The sequence below is a fragment of the Pezoporus occidentalis genome, unplaced genomic scaffold (genome assembly GCF_034315485.1).
Source record: "Pezoporus occidentalis ecotype Australia unplaced genomic scaffold, CSIRO_AGI_Poc_V1 ctg23, whole genome shotgun sequence".
Taxonomy (NCBI): Eukaryota; Metazoa; Chordata; class Aves; order Psittaciformes; family Psittacidae; genus Pezoporus; species Pezoporus occidentalis.
In genome coordinates, this window is record NW_026914180.1 from 2,877,660 (window position 1) to 2,904,969 (window position 27,310).

The window sequence follows — 27,310 nt, forward strand, 5'->3', positions numbered from 1 at the left end:
GGAAGAAAGGATTCAGTCACTTTCATTAAATAAGTCTGGTTTACTCCCAGAAGAAATTTTATCCTAAGGGAAAGATACTGGCACTGCAGAATGGTGCAGTAAAACCTTCCCACATGCACAGGGTGAACTAGGATGTTCACTCCAATTCTGCGACTTCCATACATCTCTGTTGAAAAATGTCCTGGCTTGTATTTTCTCTTTAGATTTTCTCAGCTAGATGCTGCTTAATCTGGACTGCAACATTTAAAGAGTAGCAACAGAGTAAGACAGCCAGCAGTTCTGTTCAGTATCTCCAAGAAAGAAATGGGATATTAGTGATGCCAGAGCCCTATTTCTGCAGTTGAACTCAGGATAACACAAACTGTTCCACAGCCATGACACCTGAAGGAGAAAAGGAAAAAGGAATAACCCTAAACCAGTGCGCTGATGAACTGATTCTGCTCTTTGGAACAGGAAGGAAACACGTAACACTTCCCACTTTTGATCCCTTATTTTCTTTTTTTACAGAACTGGCGCCAGGTGAAACACTGTGCAATGACATCTGTATCATAAGGCCTCTGTGCTTATCCACAATTTATAAAATCCAACTACATCATGTTTTATCACATAACAGACTTTCCATATTCTCATGTAACAAGAATTCACCTTCTATGAGGATCCCAGGGAGTCTTTAGAGACTTTAATCAGCCTTCACACCACAAATATCCCACATATTAAAGAAAGATGGAATTAAGTCAGTATACTTCTGCTTTCTGTTGGCTTCATGGAGGCAAAGACACAAACATTGATGAGTTACAGATGTACAAAAAGATAGTCTCAAACGATTTAAGCAGAAGTTGTGGAACTAAGATACTGTGCTAGAACCTCATGCAGGGGCTGCCACGCTGAACACATGAAATCAAAGCTGACAGAGGTGAATAGAGTGATTCATCTATACAAGGAACTTGACTTTGTCATCCAGCTAAACAGCAAAGATGATGCGAAAAGTACCTAGGAAAAATTGAAGTCACAAACACACAGAGCAATATGATGCTTTTTTAATCAGGTTTTCAATCACAATGTAATTTTTTCCACCAACACAAACACAGACACTTAAAAATTATTTGTCTACAAAGAGGAACAAAATGATTTAAACAACTCCAGTAAATTCTGAGCAAATCTTCTATGATCTTCTCCTTGGGAGTCCACTTCAGCCAGCTTATAAATTTTGTCTGCTTCTATTTCACAAGACAAGAGGAGGTTGGGTTGTAGATAACCTTCTGTTCAAGTTCAGCATATCTTTTCAGAAGTGGACGATAGAGCTAAATAGAAAAAAGAAATAAATATGTCTAGGTTGAAAAATTAGACTTCTAAATCATGCCACAGTTAAAAAAAACATCTTCAGACCTGAAAAATGCAGCATCTTCATAGGTACCTAGGGGTCTGTGGGGTTTTTTTCCTCAATTTGCTTAGAAAATGCACAGATTCTTCCTTCTTCAAATATCACAGTCATTTTTACCATCTCCTTGCAGATTGATTTTATGACACACACAGGTTCTTATTGTGACTGCATTCTTGCTATAAGCAGAAGTCATTACTTCCAGGGGAAGCAGCTCGGTTGAAGTCACCTCTCCGAGTCTGACATACCCCCACTGTAATAGCTGTCCTAATCACCCAGGCAGAAATCCTGTCCTTGCCTCCCTCCACTATCTCACGATGGATCAGTTTCTCTGTCCCATCCTCTTTGGCCTTGCTAGTAAGTATACTGCCACCCTCTAGCACAAACACTGCTGTCAAAAAAGAAAGGTCCTCCTTGGCTAATATGCTGACCAAATCATTCTAAAATACACTTCACGCTCCCTTTCCTGCCACTCTCATACTTCCTTATCTATTTGAGCTTCTTCTCTTTCACACATCTACCACAGCCATGAATTTGCCCATCTACAGTCTGCTCCATGACCAGACTCATCAATCCCTGATCCCACACTCTGGAGGACAAATGGAGACACAACTTCTTTCCACAACTAAACCTGAGTAGCTTTTTTGTATTTCATTAGCTAGAATTCTTCAGGAATTAATTATTACAACCATAAAAAGAAGAATTAAGACTCAGATGTATTCAAAACCCCAGATTCAAATACACCCTATGCTTTTGGATATTGGCGAAATCCATGTAGGGATTTGTTTCATTCATTACTTTTTTTTTTTTTTCTCCTTTTCTTCAAATTCATCACAGGATGCATCATAGAAGATGAGCTGCTAGTATGTGACCAGGTTACATAGCAGAAAGCCTGAACAGAGCCTAGCCCTACTGCTGGCTCCAACCTAAAACTGTGCTTCATCTACGTCTTAGAGATACACCTTCTTCCTTATCTCCTCTTTCTGAATTGTCCATCTAATAAAATCAGTAGTTTGACAAGCCATACCAGAACAGATTCACTCATTTGCTAGCTTGAGCACAAAGAAGGGACTGCCAGGAGCCAGTGTGGGGTCTGGTATAGGCATGAGCAGTCCTTAAGAGGATGCCATAAGGTCGTGCCGCAATGAATCCTAGGGGCCGCCAGTCTAGTCTACAAGCCCTCTGCGCTGATGTTATTCATAATCAGGGCAGTCTAGCTTCTGGCTCCAGGTTCACAGAGGTTACAGAGCCATAATGAATCATACCCAGTAAACTGAATTACTGCTCTCATCAATAAGTGAGATCCAGCATTTAAGTGCAATTTAAGTGCATTTTATCCGGGTAAGATCCACAGCCAACAACTGGATATGTATTTGTGTGAAAAACTCAGGAGGAAAATATTTCAAGTGTAAACTATGAGGCTGTAGGAAGAGATAGAGTTGTTCTTGCTCAGTTTTATGTACAGTCCTGATTCAGCAAGTCACACTTTCTCAGATGAATTTAAAAAAATAAAAATCACACTGTTTGCTAATCTAGGAAATAAAAAAAATTGTGTCTTTTAGTTTTGTGTTTCAGTTAATGGCAAAATATCCAGTTTCTGTGTTTCACTCTTCCTGAATGATGGTTTCAGTCTGACCAGTGAAACCTGGAAATACCTCTTCATTCTCACTTCCACCTTCCACAAGGGCATGTGACAGAGAGTTAATGGACAAATTCTGCAGGAGCCTGTTTAGATCAACTCCTTCCTATTACAGTCAGATGTTACAGAAGTTAAAGTACATTTCCACAACAGATTAAGTATATGGAGGGGAAGAAGAGAAGGAGCATCTACAGCAAAGGGAAGGAGACACTGTTTGCTAGCCAAGGCATCATTATGACAGTTTTAAAATCCATCTCAAGGTGACTAGTGAGATGGTGCAAGATCCATTTCACAGTGACAGAACTGTAAGACTGACTGGTTTTACAGTATCTTTCACTGATTAAAACACAGAAAACTACTTGTTTCTTATTCTGCAGCAGACTTGTTCAGTGACCCTGGGCAAGTTATTTAACATGTATGTGCCCCAACTCCGCTTCTCCACAGGACAGCGATATGAGATCCATGAAGGTTTATGCAGATTTATGGTGTTAGAAAATAAAATGAGCTCCTATTATGAAATACCACTTGTCTCAGCATGGTATTTTTAACTAACTAACTGCATGAGGGCCTTGCAAGCTCAGTGAAGTACATATATATATATATGTATATGTATATATATATATATATTCTTGTCATGTTCCCAAAGGGTATTATTGCTCCCATTTCTCCTAAATATGCACATCAGAGTACAAAAAATATTGACCAGGCAACTACAGCTATAACTGGCAGTATCAGTATGCCAAACAAAACCAGCACCTTTATTCACTGAATCATCTATAACCAAGCCTCTCTATTCCTTACTTTGCTGTTCAGTAATCTGATAAACCCTAAGCACTTCTCAGCAAAGATTCAGCACAACAAAGCTGCATTGGTAAGTGAGCTCAGTGAAAACAGGCTCTGTATTATTTACCCAGCAGTATTTCTACAAAATACACAACAGCATATTTATTAGGACGCTGGGAAGCATTATTGTTAATACATCATTCTAAATTAAAATGTGTCAAAATAAATGAACAACATCATTTACTGATACAGTTTCTTTTCCTGTTTATTGGACTTAAGCACTTAGCTTGCTAATTGACAAAATTCAGGCATTTGCAATAAGCTTCTCGGCCATTAGTGTAAATGAATGCTGCATTATGGACCATCTGAAAGAAATGCAAACAGAAAATTAAGAATATTCCTCGTACTCTATTTTTTTTTCCTTTGGGGTAAAAAGCAATGCAGTTCAGAGGGCTAAGCCAAAGTCCTAAATTCCTCTCCTCGGGGAATCTGGCAGTATTACCACCAGTACATCATGGCTGATAAGTGCACCACTTCTACAAGCTTTTCACAAGCAATATTTTACATGCCAGCTTGACACCAGCTGAAGTTTGGGGCCAAAGCAGAGCAGCTCTCATGAAGTATGGAGAAGAAAAGCCCAATTGCACTGACTGAGAATATGGCCTGAGAGTGCGCACAGCTATGTCTGTGAAAGATGCTTCACTGTCTCTGCCACAACTGAACTGCCCCTGCAGAACCTCAGGCAAATCCTCCTAAGTGATACCAGGGGTCTTTATCTTGAGGCAATTATATAGATTTATTTTTATAATTGAGGTCCAAAGGGAATAAAGACCTCTCGATGCATAAAAACTCAAGAACATAAATTCCCTGTCTGTCATAGCCTCAAACCTAATGTATCAAACCATGATATTTAACAAAAGCAATTACATGTATCACAACATGAACCTTATTATTGTCCATAATTTAATTGTCCTTGCTATATTATGGCCTCTTCTCCTGCTTATCTCCGTAGCCTACTCCACAACATCAGCAGTACTCAGATGGCTCTGCATTACTGTGATGGCTTCATTTACCAAACTTCTCTCCTGAGATAATCTGGCCCCACTCTGACAGTCCCACAAATAACTAAGAAAATGCTAATGATAAATACTGCATTATAATAAGGAATAACTTAACCTGCCCTGCCTGGAAAACACTTTCAAATAAGCGTTACCTTGTGCTCTAGTGCAAATCAAATATGTCATCCTCATGCCACCTCTCACCATGGCACCAGCCTATGACTTAAGTCAGCAAATAGACAACTCTTTGAGAGACTAACAAAAGAATCACTTCAAGCTAAATTTGAGTTGTAGATTGTTGTCTTGCCTGTGTTGGCTCAACAGCAGAGTAGAGGTTTCTGTATGTAGCAGTCTTATCTCAATACTGCAAAGAAGATTGCTCTTCTGGCAGCTTGAATAATCGTTTCTTCACTACCAGCTCTTCAGCCTTCTGCTTTGGTACCAGAGCAGTGCTTGGGACCAAATGCAAAAATCAACAAAACCTGTTGGTTTTTCATTAGGGCTCTGAGCCATTGGTAAAACTTGCTTTAAACTTCCCATTTCCTTTTTCCATTTGGTGTAGTTGATAACAGAGGAAATAAACCCCCCTGAAATACAAAGACATGATGCACAGGGAAGTTGTGAATGCTCCATCCCTAGCAGTGCTCAAGGCCGGGCTGGAGAGAGCCTTAGATGGCATGGGCTAGTGCAAAGAGTCCCTACTCATGGCAGGGGGGTTGGAACTAGATGATCTTAAGGTCCTTTCCAAGACTAACTATTCTATAAATTAAACAGGGCTTTTACTTTTGTCCTGCCACTCTCTAAAAGCAAAACCAGCTACAAATTATTACAACAAGCAACAATCCATATGGATCCTTCTATCTCCTGCAATGGTACATTAGCCAATGATTAGAGCAAGTCAAAATTTACAAATTACAAAGGTTATGCTGGTGATTATCTAATTTTAATTTACCCTAGTACATTTAATCTACCCTGAATTGGTTAAAATTAATCAGTCTCTTACAAACACTAACTACTTCTGATAGGTCCCTTTCTTAAAAAAAAAACAAAAACAAAACCAAACTCAAATTACTCAAGAGATTTGCCTAAGAAATCAAGAGTTACAGGTGTTTTATTTTTAAGTCATAGCAGTTGTTCACCTTTCTTAACACAGAAAGAATACTTGTAAAGCAGAAAGAATATGACGGTGTGCTGAAATACTCTGAAGACTCCTCCAAGGAACCATACCTCCAACAATTAATTTATTTACTTCAGATAGTCATTCTGCAAGCCTATCTTAATCAGTTTAATAGGTTAAAAAAAATATTGGCTACACAAATCACCTTAATCAAACTCCCATCAATACCTATTATATTTTGGTGGTTGTATTATTATTACCTACTTTGCAGTAAATTAGCAACCTAAACCAATACTGGAAAATAACCTCCCCCCTCAAAAATCTAACTCAACAAAAATATAATTATTTTAAATCAATAACTAAGTCATTATAACCTTCCTGGGTAATGGGGTCACTTCTATAAATCCCCCTACTTACAAGGCAATTTACCAAAGTCAAGAAAACCAGTTAGGTCTACATTTTCCCTTCTTGAATTTTTGCAGGATTAATATGTCTCAGTAGAGTCAATAATGCAATCAAAAATACACATCCAGAGGTCGTGTGCTATGTGTTCTCCCTAAAAAACCCTTCAGGACAATATCCCAATAAATCTAACACTAGGCACATGGAATGTGTAAGCACAAGTGATCCAACTCCAGATAATCATGTTCTCTCCCATGCTTTTTTGCTTAATTAACCCACTAGCCAACCATCTCTGTTTTAATAGATTACTAAAATAAATCTGAATTCTAATGCTGGAATAATAGATTCTTTCTGTCTGTAAAATATACTTATTGCTTAAGAATCTCCTGGTTATTTCTGGTCATGCTTAGCTGTTCTGATTAGTCTTTCTCCACGGGAGGGGGTGGAGAGGAGGCTCCAAAGAGATGAGATGACTCTTTAATTTTTGTTACTCTTAAAATAGGGAAGAAGGATTAACCCACAGATGACTGACTTCAGCTACCCTGGTTGAGTAACTGACCAAAGACTATCACCACAGTGACTCCCACCAGAATATCTTATGACAGAATTAGACAGAATTAGAAACAAGCCCAAGTGAGACCCCACACCCTACAAATTTACTGTGAAATCAGGTTCAGCTAAGAGACTTGTGGTCATAGCCAGAGAAAGGGATTTACCCTCTCTGAAATGGTCTCTTCAAGGCAGGATGGTCGGCTACAGGATAAAGTCACATTTTTGCCAGACAAGTTGGAGCTTATGTGACTTCAGTTTCCAATAACTACTAATTCATCACCCATCACAAGCTCTATGCTCCCCATTTTGAGACTTTATTCTATTTTACCTGCCCATCAGTTTAATTGAACCAGAAGAGCGGTTTTGTGTGCCCTGCCCTTCCTTTCTGAACTCACATTCATTATCACAAATGATCCCTCAGCAATCAAAGAAATACTTTTTGCATTTTTGGTTCCTGGAAACCCCTACTGCGTGCATAAGCCTTGGCAATGAAGAGTAAGCTACATCAAACTGTCGCATTTGACCTTTTTCTATAGGAGGTTTTCCTCTCTCCAATGATCTAACACATGTTGTCTCCTACCTATACCAGGAAGAAAGGATGAAATCAGAGCAGATTGCTGTGTTATGACCTGTTTTTTCTCCACCCTGCCAAGATTTAGCTGTAGCTGTCCAAAAAATGTAGGAAAGTGGTCCGGGGAATTTCACATTGGTTAGCCAGACCCTCTCAGATGAGCTCCTCAGTGAGACAGAATTTAACCTCAGGACGACTTTGAAGTTTATAAAAAGAACCATCATTTAACTGAAAGGCTCTAACCTCAACAGAGTGAAATTGGATGGACAGGGCAATGCAGCTCTGTAAAAAACAGAATCAAACTGACTCATCACATTATGAATTTTTACTGCACTGTTCATGCTAACACACTGTATTACTGACAGGCCCTCTGGCTTTCTGCAGTTTCACAGCCATGAAACTGGCCAGGGAATCCACCATCAACTGCAAAATTATAAGACAGGAAAGGAAAAAAAAAATGGTGTGGAATATGTAATTGCAAGAAGCTGCTTTTAATGGAATGAAGCTGGCAAGCTAAGCTAACGTGCAGGAACAGTTATTTCTTCACATGCTGTTTGGCCACTACTTTCTCTGTCATTCAGTCTTATCTACTGGGGCAATAATTCAGAGCTGTACATCATTTAAAACCAATAAAGATGTGCTATGAGAGCCAGGTCTAACCAAGTGGAAAAGGAGAAGAAAAGTATCAGGAGGGAGATAATTAACTCTTTTAGCTTCCAGGCCATTTTATGCAGACGGTAAAGTAGAAAGAGGTAAATGAATTCCCCACTGATCTCCCCAGCTAGGTCAGCTTGGCTGCTGCAGGGGTACAAGGTGCTTGCTGTTCTTGCAAGGCCCCTGTGAGTGACAGCTGTATTCCCTGCCCTTGAGTTTTTATAGCTGAAGCAGCATTGGGGGGTCAAAAGCAGGTCTCTGAGCGCTCTCCAGCTCCACACAAGCCTGCCTGGTAGCTTTTCAGCAGACAGCATTTTTGGGGGGAACAGGGCAGCAGCATGAGGTCGAATCATACACCAGGGATCTGCTCCTGAAGTGTATTCCCTGCAGAAGGTTTCAGCTGCAGAAGGCTTCAGCTGCAGAACACACGACATAGGTCATTGCTGTTAATTATTTTATCTTTTAAAATGAGGGGGGAAGGTTGAGTAAATGAGATCAGATCAATCAAGTTTAAATTATTCAATGTCTTAATATTTCTGAAGGGGACTTCTATTCGATTACTGAGCTCCTCCATCTCAGTTAATAATTAAATAATATGCTGGCAGGCACAATGCAGCATGATCATTTCTGTTACTACTCATGATGATATCTAGTGCTCCACTACACATGTAGCTGGGAGTTAGCAGTTTTGGCAGATCATTAATTTCCCAGTTTAAATAAAAGCTTTAAAACCTTGTTGCCTGTAGTTAGGGCACATCCAAATCTCATAAATGGAAAGTGTAAGGCTGTGTTGATGTAAAAGTTTCTGCACAGCTGAAGACAGTTAGATTCACTTTTGGTTATTTAAACTTGTGTTCTCTAGTAATCTTGCTGTATTGTATTGTTTATTACTGGACGTGCTATTTCAGAAGGTGTTGTAAACTAAGGCTTTTGACATCTGAAGTACAGGGCTGCACTGGTCTTACAGGCGCTGGAACCACAGTTAGCAACAATGACTGTTTCTTTTGCTTTATCTATGTGGTCCCACAAAGCACAAGTTTCACCTTGAGATGAGCACAGTACTGAATCTGTGCCTACCGAATCCTCCCAGTTGGAACTCCTTCCAACTGGGAACTACAAGTAAAGATATAGAATTGCTCTTTCAGTGCTTAAGATCAGGAAGGATTTGTTGGGGGTGTTTTCCAAGAGGCCAGAAAGCACTATCAGCATGACTTTTTCCATGCTGCTTGCTGCAAACTATCAGTCAAGACTATGTTGTCAATATTGTCAGTTACAACCTGACCGACCTGTATCCAAATTCAACCTGTAACTTTTTCTGTCCCTTAACGAACAGATTTTGCTCTCTGATAGTACCTACTTGGAAAAATCAGTCTCACAGACCTGGATGGAGTGATCAGATCATTGCATCATTACAGCACTAAAGATCTCTCCAAATCAAATCTATCTTTCCAACAAGGAGCAAGAACTGCGTAACCAAATGTTTTTTAAGTTAATCTATTTTACTAGAAGAGTTAGTAAAACACTACATTTTGAAGCAGACAGGAAATTAAAAGAAAAATGGTATTCCCAAGCTTGCTCACCTCCTCAGCCCCAGCAGCTGGTGTAACAGCCAATTTAGGCTCTGGTGCTAATTTCACGACATCAGCCAAGGACACATTCGTTTCAGCTACAAACCCTGCAATGAGAATCACAACCCTGATCAATGGAAAAAGCACGATGAGGGACTGGCAAATTAATACATTATATTGATCTTCCCCAGTCAGGTCAGCATTCAGGACTGAAGGATAAATGGCAGAAGATCTTACATTCCTGCGCACTAGCCCAGGAAATTGGGACTCTGTGATTGAGTTTTTGCCACTCACTCAATTTGTACCCTGGGGAATACGTAAGCAGCAGAAATGCTGCTCAACAACATCAGTAATTATTTATGATTACAACAATACAGTAAACAGCAGTGAAAATATGTGGAAGCAAGGGATTCAAGGACAAAATGTGACTAAACAAAAAGCAGGAAGAGAAATGAAAACACTGTCAAGAAAATATCCTGCAAATTATTAAATATATTTATATATAAGGAAGCAGAATAATAGGGGAGTTCTGGTACTACAGCATTTTGCTTTGCAAGTGACTCGCAATTTCAGGAGTTCCATGTACGCCTACTAGGTACCCCAGGCTAACTGTGGAACACCCTACTTGTACACAGTAATATTATTAAGAAACCCTTGCCATCAATATTTCATTTATATTAGCAAGTCTTCACTTTTACTCAATTCCTTTGCCTGGCCAAGAGTGAGTCAGCTGAAAGCATCAATCAAAAATGCCATTTAGAAACACACACTGCAAACCCCTGGGGCTTGGCTGGCAGAATATCTGAGCTAAGGAGTCCCTCCATCAGCATGGCATCTGAAATCTTCTCTGAAACGCTCTGTCAACCAAGCCTCAAGATTTCATATGCCAAACTGGCAGAGGGAATACTCATCTTCCATACACAGGAAATATATGTGTACAAACTTTAACGACAGATTCGCATTTTACATGCATTCATGGACAAGGAATTTGCCTGCAGCATTAGGTGCTGGGAAGCTTCTGCTGGCTTCTGAAGGAGTGGGCAAAGTTTGAGTACAGAGAAAAACAGTTTGGAAACTTGGCCCCCAAGGTGGAAAAACGGTCTTATTATGGCTTCAAACATACCGATAATCTAACAGGACTGTTTCTGCTGTCCTGCAGAAGCATACTTTGCTTGTCAAAACCCTTGTGTATTTTTTGGAAATAAACAGAAGAGCATGCTGAGTGTATTAAACACATTGACTCAAGTTTTTTGCTGTGTGATTTTCTGTGCTGTTTTCAAATGCAAGAGAGCATGTAGTGTTTAGATGCTATAACGTGACAGCAGAATTTGCTTCTAAAATTAAAACCTGGCTGATTTCTTCTGATGGCTGATGTTATCTTTTCCATGCTTGTTGCAATCCCATGATCTCACATGAATTTGTGTTGAAGCTGTCCATGTCTTCAGGTCCAAATCCTAAAGTTACTAATCAAAAAAACTAAGGCTAATAAAATTCGACCTAAATAAGGATTTAAGAATTTGATACACATTCCTTGACTTGTTTAGTTGTAAGATATTAGGAACTGTTTTAAAAATAGGAATAAAATCTCCTGCCTGGGATTCAACTCTTAAATGGCTGAGGGCCCACCCTTAACATACATCTGCATGCATTAATAGATGTAAGTTAATTAACACTTTAAATCTGGGACTTGGACTGTTGCATTACAAGGAGTGATGTAGTACAGTGAGCAAAATGACTGGTCAACCTAAGAGTATCCCAAGCTTTATGCTTTTACAAGAGAAAGCGCATGGAGCCCATGACACCTTGCTTATCCTTCATCTTGACATTTAAAAGCTGGAAGATACATACAGGTTGAAAAACATTTACTTGGCCAGCGATATGCCTGGTTATGTCGTCCCTGCCCTCTCTGGTCTTCTTTGCTTGCACTGATCTTTTGTCTGGTTTGACATTTTAGCAAGCCGGTTTAAAGCCTGGTCCACAAAGCAGGGCAGCAAGCTACACCAGCACCTTCAGCTGGCTGTATTCCCCTAAGAGTGGCACATCAAAGTAGTCACTCAACACATTAAGGTCCTAGACCTTCCTCTGTAAGTATCAACAGTTTTCAGGCCCTATCCCTTGGCTCAGAAGCAGCCACCAGATTTGAATTATAACGTAAGTGTTATTCTTGGGCCTGATCCAAGTGTGCTAAGAGCAAAAAACCCTCTTTGACCTGAGCGACCTTCTAGTCAGATCCACACAGCTTTATTCTCCTTTTTCAGTAATGTTAATCCCAAGTATTAATCAACTGAAATTAAATGCCCAGACCACTCAGAAGTATCTGCTCACAGTCTTACCGTGAATTGCCCTGTAAGCACTTCCTAAACAAGCAGAGTTGGTGGTATCGATAGTATACACTGGTGCATTGAACACGTCAGACAGGACCTGAGAAGTATCAAAGCATCAGTTACATATGTTCATGAACAATGAGGGACCAGCAATCCCCTATCACTGCTCAGGAAAACAAATAACTACCATACACACCAGACAAGCATTTGGGTAGCCAGGGAAAGAAGCGCTGCAGGAAATGATGAGTTCTGAACTTGTCACACAAGACGGTACTGGTAAATCTGAGCTAGAGTTGTAACTGCAGCCAGGAAATCAAGTCCCATATCTCTCTAGATCTCTTTATTGCAAGTTCAGAGGAGTCTGGGTTTAAGCACTTCCTCCCTCATAAGCCCACACAACCAGCCCATGGCAAAGACTTACATCAAGGAGATGTAATCAAGGAGATCTGCTCAGGAATCCACAACTGGTGCCTGTTTTCTTCCATCACATTTATGGCTGAGCCAAGCAGGCAGGAAGGAGAGAGGAACCAGTCATGGGTCCTCAGTTCTTAATTTTGATAAAACAGAAGTTCCAGCAGAATGAAGGCCTGCTAAGCCTGTCTTTCTCACCTCCACCATTCCCATCATATTAGGGTTAGCAGGAAGAATGACATGGGAGTTGGTTACAGACTACATTTAGCAGGAATTTTCCTGTATTCAAGGGATCCTGAGCTATGAAGATGTACCGAGACACTTCTCAACTTGGCTTGAGCTATACAAAGAAAATGTTACAGGCAAAGAATTTGTCATGGTATCAGACACTAAAGATATTTGACCACACATTGTTCTGCACTGAAATAAATACCAGGCATTGTGCATTCACTGAGTACATATGCTTTTCCCCACAGTGTAGGTTTAGGAAAACAGATATAAAAGGGAAAAAATTAAGACATATTTGGATAGGGACAGAGGAGGCTCAATAACACTTTTCCAAAAATATTGTCAACAAACTCCATCCATTTCAGTTTCATCTTCTCTAGGATTGCAAGTGTCTCTCAGTCTGAGCACTGTAAAAAGCAGGTAGCAATTCAGATGTAACTTGTGCTGGTCTTATTACTTTTGCCAGAGGGAACAAAGAATCACCTGAATTACATCCGGACAATTAAGTCTAAATAAAGCCAGAGTGCCCAGGAATCCAAACCATTTGAATTAGTGGTATACAACCCTGACCCAGGGATTCACAGCTCCACTGATCATGGGCCCCATGGCTTCATAAAAGATGACTAAGAAATTCAGTTCATATATGCTACAGAAAAAAATTGCATGTGAGGTTTTTTAAAGGCTTTTGCCTCTTTCTCTGAAAGTTTGTGGAGAATATGCAAATCAAAACCTTTGAAAATCACTAATTATAATATTAAACAAAGGTGGCTGGCTGCTCACTAGAATCCAATGAAAGGCCGAGATTATACACTTAAAACACTCTTCTGGTAAGATAGCCAGGTCAGTAATGTCTAACTTCACTTGCACGCAAGTATTGAGCAGTACATGAGCTTCAATGCTAGAAGACAAATGGAAGATTAATCACGGTACCTATTAAGAAACCCTCTGGAAATTATAAGGTCACAGAATGCTGGTTCCACTGCCCATCCTCCCAGGCAATACTACTGTAGTGTTTCGGCACATTCCCCATCTGCTTCTTCATCCCAACTCTGATAGGTATTTCTTTTCTTAAGCTTGAATTGTACATTCCTTTGGACAACACAGGTCTATTCTGCATCTCCGCAGAGCCTTATACGTTGCAGCTCTATACTGAATGCTAATAAGTGCTCTAATACTACAAATAACAGCTACCTTTTGTGTCACATCATTATAAAGTTAAAATTATTCAAAGTTCATATATTCAGGAAGTCATTTGAAACTGTGGTATCTCCCATTAATAACTTTTAAAGAAACCGTTAAAGGTTTTACTGTTAAAAATATTTCAGTGTTTCATGTGGTCATTAATCAAGGACCACATCTGTTATAAAAAGCTTCCCAGAACTGCAGAGAAACTGCCCTACTATATTTTTTCTTTTTAACAGATTTTCCTAAATTGCCTCCTTTGCAGTGTAAAATATAGGAGTTACTGAATGTTAATTAAATGATAGCCTTTCGTAGCCCTCAAACAAATTATCCAAAATTGACCATGATAAGGGTGGAAGCTGTTATTCTTCACGCAACTTATATGGTTTCTGAGGTTCTGATTAAATTAAAAAGAAGGATCCAATTAACCAGTGATTGAATTAAGTGGATGACACTGTATTGATCATATTATTTTAAGACACTTCTAAGGAGTTTTAAAAGCAGCTGTATTGTTACATGTGAAAAGCAAGCACCACTCCCCCATCCCCACAATTTTTCAGCTGTGCTGCAGAATTACATGCTGTAAGACCATTCTGTTCTCTGTCTATATTCCACAGCAAGGAGATACTCCTGGGACCTGAATTGGAAATGCAGCTTTAAAAACAAACTCATCTATTAATCCAATCTCTTTCCTGACATATTCTTAGTAGAATTACCCCAGTAGGGACCAATGTTTTAAGCAATTAACCTATCAGTTAATTTTCTAACGTCAGGTTCTTAAGCAAAATAACCAAAGCAGATGAAGAGAAGTGACATCTACAGGCAAAACATGCCAAATTTGCTGTGTCCTAATCAGCTGTACAACCAGTGGTTATACAAACATGTTTTAGATGCCTTAGGAGAAAAACAGTTTTTCACTCTTTGCTCTTTAACATCCATTTGGTCCAGCTCAGGTTTTGCAGAGCAGATGACCTTCCTTTCATATGATTATTACTGTCAGAGTATGGTATTAGTTAAAGCTGGCCTCCAGACTTTCTTTAGCTCATGGAAAGGGATTAGCATCTCTGGAAAACAATTCACCCTGTGCTGATCAACTCCAGTGCCAGTACTTAGCCCAAGATTAAGACAGGTACTTTTTGGTGTAAATGTCTACCTCCAGGCTCAATGTTGGAACCTGTAGTCAAAGGGGAGCTTGTCAAGGTAGTCAGTGGAGTGCAGAAAGCTCTCAGGTTCACTCAGAGGGAGACATCTACATTTGGTAAGTCAAGACACCATCCGGTTTCCTTTATAATGTAACTGACTGGATCTCTCCTGACTATTACAGGATTGACAGATCATATACACAACATCACAGATGACTGGATTTGGGCAAGATGAATCCCAATCCAGATGTCTAGCTTTGCGCTAGTAAAAGCCAGGTGAGAGGCCTCTTACTATGTGTCAGTAAGGCTTTGCCAAATCTCAACAGGTAGAACCACCTGGTAGTCTGCTCCCAAAAAGATGGATGAAGGATCTTAACAATGCCTGGATGTGCAGCAACAGCAGCAGAAGGGGAAGGTGAGAAGAGGGAGGACGGACTATGCAGAGTAGCCTCCCCTCAGTATGTGACATGATGCTAATAAGTAACAAATACTCAGAACAGCAAGGGCAGGGTTTTGAAGTTTGTATGGGGGATTTTGTTTGTTTGAAGTGGATTTTTTTGAGTGTTCAACACCAGCATAACCACACCCCAGTTTAAACCCATAGTCCAATTTTGATCTGAATAACAAAAAACACAAAAAAACTCAAGATTTTGTATCAAGTCTCTTATTGATTTCTTTGTTGATTGATTTAAGTAATGAGACCAGGAAATCACAGGGCTTCAGATACACACATTCATAGAACTAGTCAAATGTAAGAAGCACTGGGCTAACAGTTTCCACACTAAACCTGAAGAAAAGCCCCAAAGACCTGCAGCAGATTCACAGTCCCATTTCCACACATTCCTGTGCAGCTGCACTGATTTGGATTCAGTATAGCAAAATAAAAACAAAAATGAAAATGTAACTGCAAGTTAAAGCAAAGTATTCAATTTTCTTCTTACCTGTAAGATCTTTTTATTGTGTGATGCACCACCAGTAGCCAAAATCCTTGTTCTGGGCACTGCAATGTAATACAACATACAGATCAGACTGAAAGCCCATATTGTCAAGATTAGTACTACTGAACCAAGCAATGAGAACAAGGAGAGGGGAGTCAGATGGTCTGGGTTCTCTCCCTGTACCTCTGATTTACCTTCTGTAAAAAGGAGATAAGACTAATTACCCACCTTTCCAAGGCACATTAGAACACTTCCTGAGAAGAGGCAACATAAATATTGCAGATCTATTACTATTATAGTGCTATCAAAGTCAGGGAGATTTACAAAAGAGATATACAGTAAGAAAGGCAGAGTGTTATCATAGTACAGAGCTCTGGTTTGAGGTCAGATTGGTTTGGCTCATAGCTGTACATATACAAACTGACAGATAACCTTTAAAATCAGCAATACTTTTAAACTTATCTCCTTGTGACGTTTACAGTCAGAGCTTACTAAATCTGAGCAATCCCTATCTGCTTGAATGACAAGGAAGTGTGTCGAAAGGTAATTAGAAATGGTCTAAGTCACTTCAATAAAATAAAGTATCTGAATCTTCATCCAGTGCAAACCCACAGCTTTGGGGATGATAAAAAGAAATTATTCTATGTTCTTTAGTCTCTAACGAAACCCACCTTTCCTTCTCATACTCCTGAATGTCTGTCCTGTGCCTCATCATTTACTTGTGTGCATGCTCCTCTGGAGCACAGAATGTGATAAGCCATACATTTATCCATAACTGCACTTCAGCAAGGCATTATGAATGTGAGTAGTCCAAATGATCTCACTGAAATTCTTCAAAGGCTTAAAACAAAAACATGCATAAATACTTTGATACCATACATAAAAAAAAAAATAATAAAAAAAATCTAAACAATTAACCTGATTTATGACAATAGGAAATGATACCATCATGTATACCCTCCCAAAAGCAGAATTTTACTGTGGTTATTGTTTTGTTATCTTAATCTCCTTTTTAATAAAAGTTAATCTATTTCTCACAAGGCAAGGTTGGTCAATTTATACTGATACCCTAAACAACTTCTTGTCATTTATCCTTTCAAGTATCTTAATGAGAAAAGCCCTGAAGACAGAGCTAGAAATAAACAAAAGGCAGCTCACTATGCCAGATCTAGACACAGAGCTAGGTGTTCAGGTGGAGTCTAAGACCCAGACAAAGCCTTGCATGGGGAACCCTATTTTGCTGATAAATTTAATTTTATTTTCCTCTTTGGAGGATATTCAGTGATGCACAAATTGGGTTTTAAAAGCCATTAGGATCTCTGTCAATGTCAGTAAACAAATAAAACAAACAGCAGAGTGATTCCTCAGGGAAAACAAGTTTCAATTATGCCAACGCAGAGTGACAGATCCCTGCCAAGATTATCACAACAGCATAATAGCACAGAAACCAGTGAAAAATAACTAGTAAGCCTGTGTTCCTAGAAACCAAACTGAACTCTGTATGATTTGATTAGTAGTTGCAATTCCCTCTTGCTAAACTTTGTTGCGAATACAAATTCTTGAAGAGCTACAGTATCCAACATGAAAACGCCACATTTCAGAGACAGCCAGCAAGGCGGAATGAGAAACAAACACGTTTGCTGCACTTCACAGCAGCTAAAACTGAAGAATAAGGCTTGTTTGTGCTTCCTTGCCTCTGCAAAGGGGCTTCGTAAACTGTTAGGCTATTACCATCAGGGAAGAAGGGTGGACAATGTATAAGCGGTAAAGCCGAACAGCAACCACTCCCGTGAAAACTGCAAACATACGTTAGCTCAACTGCTTCTTAGGCTTCCACCTGCATGCCAGCTCACTCTCTTTTAGGGCTCCACAGCTTTCCAAATGTTTCAGAGCTCTGTCAGCATATACTGCCACCTGCTTGGGCTGAGGCCAACAGGGCTGATTTGTGCCTTTCACCTGACTCAGTGGCCCTGTAACACATAACATGCTTGCTTTGGGAATCGAGGACTGGACAGGAGACTTACTCCTTGCTAGGTCAGAAGTTTCAAGTTTTGGCTATGTTATCAATTTATGCCGTAAGTATAACAGATCTCAACTCTAAAAGTGTTTAACACCCTGATTACCTGCACACCCATCTTAATCGAGACTAATCCTTTCACAGAAAAATACTAAAACATTATTTCAGTATGTAGCTAACCTGCATGATAAAATAAACTAACCTGATTTACACTGCAAAGTTTGTAATGTTGGGACATCTCAGGTTCTAAATTGGATCAGTTCATGAATCATAGAATCATAGAATCGTTAGGGTTGGAAAGGACCTTAAGATCATCTAGTTCCAACCCCCCTGTCATGGGCAGGGACACCTTATGCTAAATCATATCACCCAAGGCCTCGTCCAACCTGGTCTTGAACACTGCCAGGGATGGAGCATTCACAACCTCCCTGTGCACACAGAGTAAAAAAAACCAACAAAATCCTATGCTGAAGCTACGTGAACAGCAAAACCATTCATTCCCCTCCATTTCAAATAATTGGGCTCACTTCATCAAAACATATCCCAGTAGATAACAGCCTAGTGAGCCTTAGCCATCACTGTCTGACAACAGAATCAGACCTCTCTCCATCAGTGGAACTGATCCATCCAGGCCATGTGGAAGAGTGCTCTTAAGGTGAAGCCAGCGCACCAGAGCAGAGACAACAGCTTCCCTGGTTGAGTTTCAGTCACTTCTTACAGATAAGGACTAGGTTACAAAAGAAGAACTTACTTGAATTTGCTGAATTTTAGGTCTACCTTTTATTTCCCTCTCTCTCTGGAGAGTGAGGAAAATGCATTGATCACTGATTTCAGGGGTTGTCTTTTTAATGCCAATATTATGTGCTTTACTGAAGGGTAGATATTTGCTCCGAGGTGTGTAATTGGATACATCTCATAAATAAATAAATAAAGCCCATCATTTATGTATACAGGGGCATTAACAAAGACATCGTTCATCCATCACTAGCAGCGTTCTCAGCCAGCTGTGTTTGAATCTGTCAGGAGCTACCATCTATCCCCCAGGGCAGTGCACAGAAAATACAGTGTTACTAAAAAAATAAACAACTGTAGCAAACATAATTCATGAATTCAATTCTTTGACAGCTGAATCAGATTTAAACGTCTTTTAATTAAAAGCTCCCTGCGTAGTACCTAACCAACCAGTTTATTTCCTTCCTATTTAAAAACTAATGATTTTTAGAGAGCTGATACAGAATTTTAACCCTATCTGGAAAGTGCTCGCAGCTGCACATGGCATAGTGTCATCCTGCAATATACACATCTTCTACAGATCTGTTATCTGCTGTGGAACATGGCTACAGATCTAACAAAACTCTGTGAAAATAATAATTCCCATTGGACTGGAGGAGTAGGGAAGATCCAAGTAATGATGTTCACTTATGTGGGAAGACACAGCAAAAGGCACCTTTTCACACAAGGCTGAGAAGTCAGCCCACTCTATGTATGTTACTCCTCACACAAGAGTCCCCATTTTGCCTTTCAGAGAGATCCAGCAACAAATGAGTGATCAAGAATTAAAGTTCATCTCCTGACTAGTTTTTAGCCAAAACATTTCTTTCATTGAAAGGCACGTAGGGTAAAAAATACAAAACAACTGCCACTGAGAAATTACTGTTGTGTTTAGACATTGAGACTGGTCCCAAGAAGATTGAAGTCCTGCATCACCATACATTTAGAAACACAGAATTGATGCCTTCCCAAGAAAGAAAGCAGTTTAAGCAGATTAAGACAAAAGGCAGAGGCAAAACCAAAGATTTTAGGAAGTGCAGACTCAAAGAGCGTTGCCCAGGTGGATTCAGCAGGTGAGACAGTAGAACCAGTAACGCAGGGCAGCTGTCCCCTGAGCAGTCCGACATCCCCTCTAATAGCCTTGGCACAAAACCATAGCTATTAAGGAAAATAATAATATAAGCAAACTTGCATCATCAGAAGGTTAGTGCTGATAATCAGCACCAAAAGTCCGCTGCCACATCATTTGTGCAAGGAAACTGGAGGTAGAAATTCAGCTTCCTGTACCACCAGGAGTGGGGTCAGATCAGACTGCTAACGGGTCCGGATGCTGAAATCAACGGGATGACCTTATGGCTTTTGCATCTGGCTGTATTTCAACTGGGTGGCAATAATGTGCCTGTGTCAGTCCAGAATTTTGCTGGCTCATGTGCTGCAAAGTCTGAAAGCAGAATTTGACCTTCCATTTTGCCAGTGAAAACTCAACTTTATAATCTAAATTTCCAGTGCTGCTCACAGCCCTGGTTTGTATCCCAAACTCCAGGCACTCACTGACATTCAAAACTCCTAAAAGACATTTCCAAGGCTTCATCCAAACAACTTCATAACATCTTTCTCATCACAACTGAATACATAAATAAAACAGAACAATAAAACAGGCATTCAAAAAGCAGCTGATTATGTGCATGAACCCACGCCAGCTATAAGCATGATTGCGAATAACTGCAATTTACAATTTGCAAGCAACAAGAAAAGGATCAGCCCCTCCTTTATTTCTCTGATTAACTCCAAACACTATAATTTAAAAAAAAAAAAAAGTATTTTCTAGCTTTTCATTCATTAAAAAAAAAAAACAACAAAAATGTATGATTATTTTTTCCCATTTAGAAAACAAATACTCTAAAATCATCCTACTTGCACATTAGCTCTTCCAAAATTCATGCTAATCTTTCATATTCATATAAAGCTCGTGAAATTAAACTCCAGCTATACTAAAAGGTTTTTCATCTATACCCTTTTAAAATATGAAAACCTTCAAGGTCCTGAGCACCCCTTCTGCCCGTGTGAGGTCTAGGGCTGGGTCCAAAGGCACTCATTGTGCTGCATCACTTCTGACATCTCCAAGTATTTCACAGCAGAGAAAAAAAGACTGCCACAAACCAGCCTTCAGCATGTTAGACAATATCTACCTGATTGAGACAAAAGTAACGTGAACTAGGACACACTCTTTTTTTTCCCTTTTTCATTTAGACCAATACAATCACCAAGCAGACAAAACTAAAAGCCAAATACTGAAACCAAATACTCAAATTCAGCTATTCTTACAATTCTAAAAACAATACAGTAATTCATACAAGCTATTAAAAAACTATTTTTAGAAGTGTTTCTGACTTTCACTTTGAAATATGAGCCAATTTATTACAGAGAAAAGCAAGCCATATTTGCCATATATTGGCTGGTTTCTTGCTTATAAGCAAAGACACTTTCATATTTTGTAACATGCTTTAATTTCACTGAGGGTTTCAATTGCTCAAATGTATGAGAAATTTTCCAGACACAGAATTTATTCTTATTTTTTAAATGCAGTGCCTGTGGAAGAAAAACAACTTTTAAGGATAGAATTGATCATCAGCCTCTAAGGCTGCTGTAGCAGAGCTACCATCATATCAGCTGTAATTCAATAGGGGGGAAAAGCTTCAATTTTCTCAGCAGCAATGACAAATATGCCTAATATTCTCGACATTTATGCTACTTACATAGATAAAGTCTGTACAATGATATAGGAGAGAACAAGCATGATTCTTCTTGCTCACACTGCTCTAAGGCAAGAATAATACCACTAAAATAAGCAGATGCTCACACACCTAAGTAAAACAGAGTAGGACTGGTATCCATATTCAAAACTTACATGCTACTTATAGCCTAGGTCACCTTACGTCCTCAAGCAACTTCTAATAGCAGAAATTGTTCTTCATGAGGATGCCAAATTTGGTTTTCTTAAGCTCTTGCTGTACTAGAGACAAAACTTTGTATTTTGCAGCCTGAAGCTTAAAGACGCCAAACTGCCTCATTCTGAAAATTCTCTTAGTCTAGATCACGTCAGATATGAATTTAAAATTTAATGTTGACTCAAGGCCTTCCCCTTTCTGATGGATTTCAGAAAAAAAAAATCATACAAAAACATGTACATAAATTTCCCCTTAACAGCACCTTAAATTATTGCAGATCACCTGAAAAATGCACACAGATGTACTATAGGAAACAAAATCTACTCAAGATACAACCCCACTGAAAATTCAACTTCATTGACTTTTGCAGAGCTATACAGCAAGGGAAACTTTGGAACATGACCGGTAAAGACTTACTTAGGAACAAGCAGATCAATAGTCATAACACTGTTAAAACACACACGCTGACACACTCATGACAAGACCTCTGAAATATTTGCCCTTCTTGTAGAAATACTGCAGAGCTGCAATTGCTTATCAATTCACTGGGATTTTCTTTTTCATTGAGACACAGACCTCTATTTGACAGAATATTTTGATAAAGCCTGGGATAAATATCAGTGGTAATATAGAAATAAATTCTACAACTCAGCACTGGAGTTTACAGCAAGAGAGGAGGAGAGGGAAGTAGGGGAGGGGCAGGGAAACATCAGATTCAGACCAAAAGCTTTGCAGATAAAGGCTGAATATTTATTTTTCAAAAATATTCCTGTGAAAGCTTTTAAAGGAAAGAAATGGAAGACAAATTAGAAGGAGCACTTCAAATCTGTTTGGTCAAGACTGAAAATATAGTTGGGGAAAAGTCCTCTCCTGAAGACACTATTACTAGATGTAATTTAATAAACCGTTGCTACCTCTAACTTGTGTAAATCTTTGGTTCAGAATTAATTCCTTAAAGATAAAAATTAGGTAATATTTTTAACAAATAGCTAAGTTAAAATGGGTTCATGTACCAATGGAACTGCCTTATATCAGGTTTATTCTTTATTTTTTGGCTACTTAAAATTTTCCTCTTTTGTTACACAGTTTGGTTATGGCAAGAACTATAAAACTTAGAAATAGTGTGTGTTGAGGAAAAATTATCACAAAAGCCATTCAGCAGTTGTCCAAACAACCATAAAGTAGGAAAGGCTCCAAGTAAAGGTTCCAGCTTTGATTTACTCAATGCTTCCACAATTACTCAGAGACTCCTGGCAACACCTCTCCCTTCACCCTCCACTTCAGAATTCCTGTCATCTAGTGAATAAACACAAAATCTGGAACCAATGTAACAAACCAGCTGACTTTCCAAAAATATTCTAAAACAGGTGATACTAGTCTAAAAACAAAACTGAGCATTTGAAACCTAGCCATCACCTACAGCTGCGTAATAACCACATGCAGAAAGCTCCAAAAACATAAAAGGTCAGAATGGACCTTCTGCTTAAACAATATGACACAACTTTCAGACCATCCCAAGATCCCACTATCCAGCCTTCCTCTGTATTCACTGAACTACAGTAATTTGAAGAAGACACAGAACGTCAGCTGAAGGACTCAAAGTGACAGAGAATTTACTGCAACTATTGGCTGTTTTCATGTTTAATACCTTTAAACATTTGCACTTTTCCCAAAATTCAGGTTTTTATTCTTTAAAATTCTAGCCACTTGAACTTTCTGGCTTTAGCCTTCCAGTTAAAATATTACTATAGAAATGGGTTTCCCCTTCATGTGTTGGCACTTACAGACCACAACTAAATTGCATCTTGTCTTTCTTTTTGATAAGCTGAGAATATTAAGTACTGGTTCTCATTAAAAGCCATAATTTCAAGACCACAAACCACTGATGCTTAGTGCTGCTGGTATACTACTAGTGCCTAGCAGTAATGTCTTCACCACTGAAACCTCTATCAGAAAAGAGCAGAGTTGGTAAAAGCATTAAAAATGCCTAGCCTAGCAGTATCTGACACTGCTTATTGTCAATTTGCCTATCCAAATATTTAATAATAAAGTACCAGTTTATAAAAACTCCTTATAAATCACAGAGAACCTTATAGAATCATCATAGCATAGTTTGGGTTGGAAGAGAACTTAAAACTCATCCAGTTCGAAACCCAACACTTTCCACTAGACCAGGTTGCTCAAAGCCCTGTCCAGCATGGCCTTCAACACTGTCAGGGATGGGGCAGCCACAGCTTCTCTGAGCGAGCTGTGTCAGTGCCTCAGTGCCCTCATAGTGAAGAATTTCTTCCTAATATCTAGTCTGTATCTCCCCTCTTTCAGTTTAAAGCTATTCCCCCTTGTCCTGTCCCTATTTGCTCTTATAAACCTTGCACTAGAAAAATGCATGGCTTCTTGGGAGCATCTTCCGGCTTTGAAGGTCTGTAGCTCCAACAGACAGATGCTCTGTGGAACCCTGTGGTAGAAGGTCAGGTGTCCTGCAGTCCCCATCACAGGAAGCCCCAGTGTTCAGGAGGGGTCTCTGCACTGAGCTGCGTTATCAGTGCCTCTGGGAAGCCTGGAAATGCAAACTTACAATTCTGGCTCTTCAGTTGCCAGGACTGGAGGTAAGACACCCACTCAAAGTCAGGCGCAAAATGTTCCCAGAAATTGATTTTAAAAATAAGTAAGTTCACTGCTACCATAGCATTTCCACCAACAATTGTTTTTTTAATGTGCTCTGTTACCAGCATTGCAGCACAGCTCAGTATTTCCTCAAAATATTCTGATACATGAGAAATTTGTGCTTGAAATCGCATACAAAAATACACCCTCCAATGCCGATCACAACTCTGATGTAAGTACCACATGTGGCTTTACAGACCACACATCAGTAAATACCGCTTGCTAGGGAGTTATTTAGAAGCACAAAAGCCATCATTGTTTCATTTTTGAAAACTATTTGTCCTTATAAAGAGCAATATTCACCCTTGGAAATCTTCTAAAGAAAACAGAAAATTACAATGGCAAATCAACATATGACACCATTCATTGAAGGTTAAAATGAGAAAAGCAAGGAAGAAGGTAAATGAGCTGCCCAAGGTCACATAAAATCAGGAGAACAACCAAGAATAGAACAAAGGCCTCTTCATTACTTAGATCACAAATGCATTTGATTCCACATTAGTTAATCTGCAGAGTGTCTGCATTAGTAGCAAGACATGTCCACGGGAGAAAATATAGTCATAATCAGCTGCAAGTTCAGCATTACCTAAAGCCATGGGACATAATTAAAAGGTACAGGGTGTGATAACCGGACCTTGCGTGCCACTTGAGTGAAGAAGAAAGAACATCCTACCAGCTATTTTGATTCTAGAGAAATCTAAATCACCACAAACTTGGGGAAAAAAAAACAGTTTGGGATCTAGATTTGCAAACCAGATCTCTACCAGAGCGAGGTGGTTCCTCAGGACCACTCTGCTTCCCTCAGTAGTGGTCTTTGCATCTTATCAGTAACATTAACGAAAGCCTTTACAAACCCATCAGAAAAGAATCAAGGCCCAAGTATCATTTCATTTTTGCAAAGGATAAAGCCATCTGAAAACCAGAAAAGAACTGACAAAACAAGGCAATTTGGGTGTTTTCTTTACAAGATTTTTCAAAAGAATTATTACAACTATTTTGGCATCCACAACTACTGCCTGTAGCTCTCTACCCCTGCTCCTGAAAGACTGTTTTGCGTTTGGTGCTGGTGAAGAATTTTTCTTCTTGATTTTTCTTTTTAATACCTCCTACTCCTCTCAATAGAAATAACCTACAGGTTGTAAAATACTTCGCAAGAATAAAATGAATTGATGGCAAGGTGACCCTACTCCCAGAGCAGAAAAATCTGTTTACTTTGTTTGTTCAAGTTCCATATGCCAAGAAGGGAAGCAAATATACTGAGTAGGAAAAATTTGCTACTTCTTCAGCCTAAAAATCACACCAAGTTTACTAGCAGAAAAAAAACCCAGGCTGACCTTCTATTTCTGAACGTGGCGAGTTACTGCACTCCTCTGAACCTCCTCCTTTCTGTGCCTACAGAATACAGCAGTGGAGACCACTTGTACCAGTTGAGGCTCTGAGCACTACTAAAGTCTTCTGTTATTAATAAACCCCCTGCTTTCCAAGTGGATTATTTATAAATTAATTTTGTGACCTCTGACAGGCTAGAACTAAACAGAGAACACAGGGGATTTTCCCCTTTAACTGAAAGAGAAAGGCTACAGAAAGATGGATAGAGGCAAGCAATTAATATTTCCTAATAATTGTCATACTGAATGGGAGAACTGCTATGTTTCTCAGGGTTTCTGCACAGAAAGGTTCCAGGTAACCATTCATTCATGAGGCTGGGTTCATGTAAATGGGATGCTGTTGCCAAGCAACCATAGGTGCTAAGGAATGAAATACAGTCTGCAGAAACCTAATAGCCTGGAGAGAAAAAGAACTACAATCGGAGATTTATGGCATATATAAAAGGAAAAGAGTCATTCTCCCACACAAAAAGAACACAGATACTTTATTATAAATGTCCTTAGTGTGTTTTTCTAAGGCATAATTAAGCAATAAAATCCCTGCCCCACCCCAAATCAAAGAGGTAAATTTTTTTTTTATGTTTTGTTCATTAGGCTTTCTAGAAATATATCTTGAGAAATTAGCTACCAAGACAAAAGCTAAAATTTAACCCAAAGATCTTTCTTTTGCACAAGAAAAATGTTAGCTATACAGACAGCACTGCAACTGCCAATCAGCTATCTACTTTACCTTCCTATGTTTTTATACCATGCTCATTAACATTGCATCTGATCATCAGAAATTCTCTTTAAGCTTATTAAGATTTTAAAATATTTTTAGCAAGTTAATTAGAATACATTAACAGAGCTCATCTGTGTTCACCCATCATGCATATTTTATTTTATTCAGGCAAATTGCTTTTAAATGAAATATTAGACCTAGGAAGGGTATACTGTTGGGTAGTGAACAATACAACCCCTTAGTACAAACACCCTAATAACTTTATGTCACTGGAAAGTGAGATCTTCTGATGCCAAAGTGCCTGCCCATATCACTATCCCCTCCAGCTGGGGTGTGGGTACACAGACCTGGGAAATCATCCTAGTACCTGAACCATCCTTAATTGACATCATGTTTCCATACAATCAATAGAAGTTAAAGCCACCAAGAGACCACTGCAATGGGAACCAGAGGTCTAGCCAAGGAGAAGGAAAGAACGTCTTCAACCCCTCACACTAAGGTTCAATGCTTTCACAAATTCATGTTTATGTTGTTTTTTTCTCTGGCTGACAGTCTCTGAAGATATCATTTTGTCTAAGGCAGGAGCCCAATTAGAATTTGACATGGAGAGGCGCAGGTTGCTAACATGCAGAGGTGCACATGGTTTTGCCAAAACAGCAAGACCAGCTCACAAAGAATGAACCTGAAATACCCTTTGCTTTTGCTAGGATTATAAATTCCTCCCTTTAATGTGCACTAAATGTCACCAAATCAATCACATAAAATTAAATAATAGTTTACGAAGAAAAAGGAGGCAGCAAAAAGCACCTCGGGATATTTTCAGAATGCCACTTCCAGAATTTCACTCAAGTGAG

The 27,310-nt window shown here is 39.2% G+C and overlaps 1 protein-coding gene across 3 annotated transcripts in view; it reads right to left on the bottom strand.

The window, feature by feature from the left end:
- Positions 1-1,021: 1,021 nt before the first annotated feature.
- Positions 1,022-27,310, bottom strand: part of XYLB (xylulokinase) — an 86,601-nt gene continuing 60,312 nt past the window's right edge. For 2 of the 3 annotated variants that reach the window (XM_062621411.1, XM_062621412.1), the window contains exons 16-19: positions 15,951-16,009; positions 12,056-12,143; positions 9,735-9,829; positions 1,022-1,301 (exon numbers count right to left, since the gene is read on the bottom strand). In XM_062621411.1, the coding sequence (XP_062477395.1) occupies positions 1,218-1,301; positions 9,735-9,829; positions 12,056-12,143; positions 15,951-16,009 (326 nt within the window). In that variant the 3' untranslated portion in view covers positions 1,022-1,217. The remainder of the gene's footprint in view (positions 1,302-9,734; positions 9,830-12,055; positions 12,144-15,950; positions 16,010-27,310) is intronic. The other variant, XR_009965348.1, reaches the window with a different exon arrangement.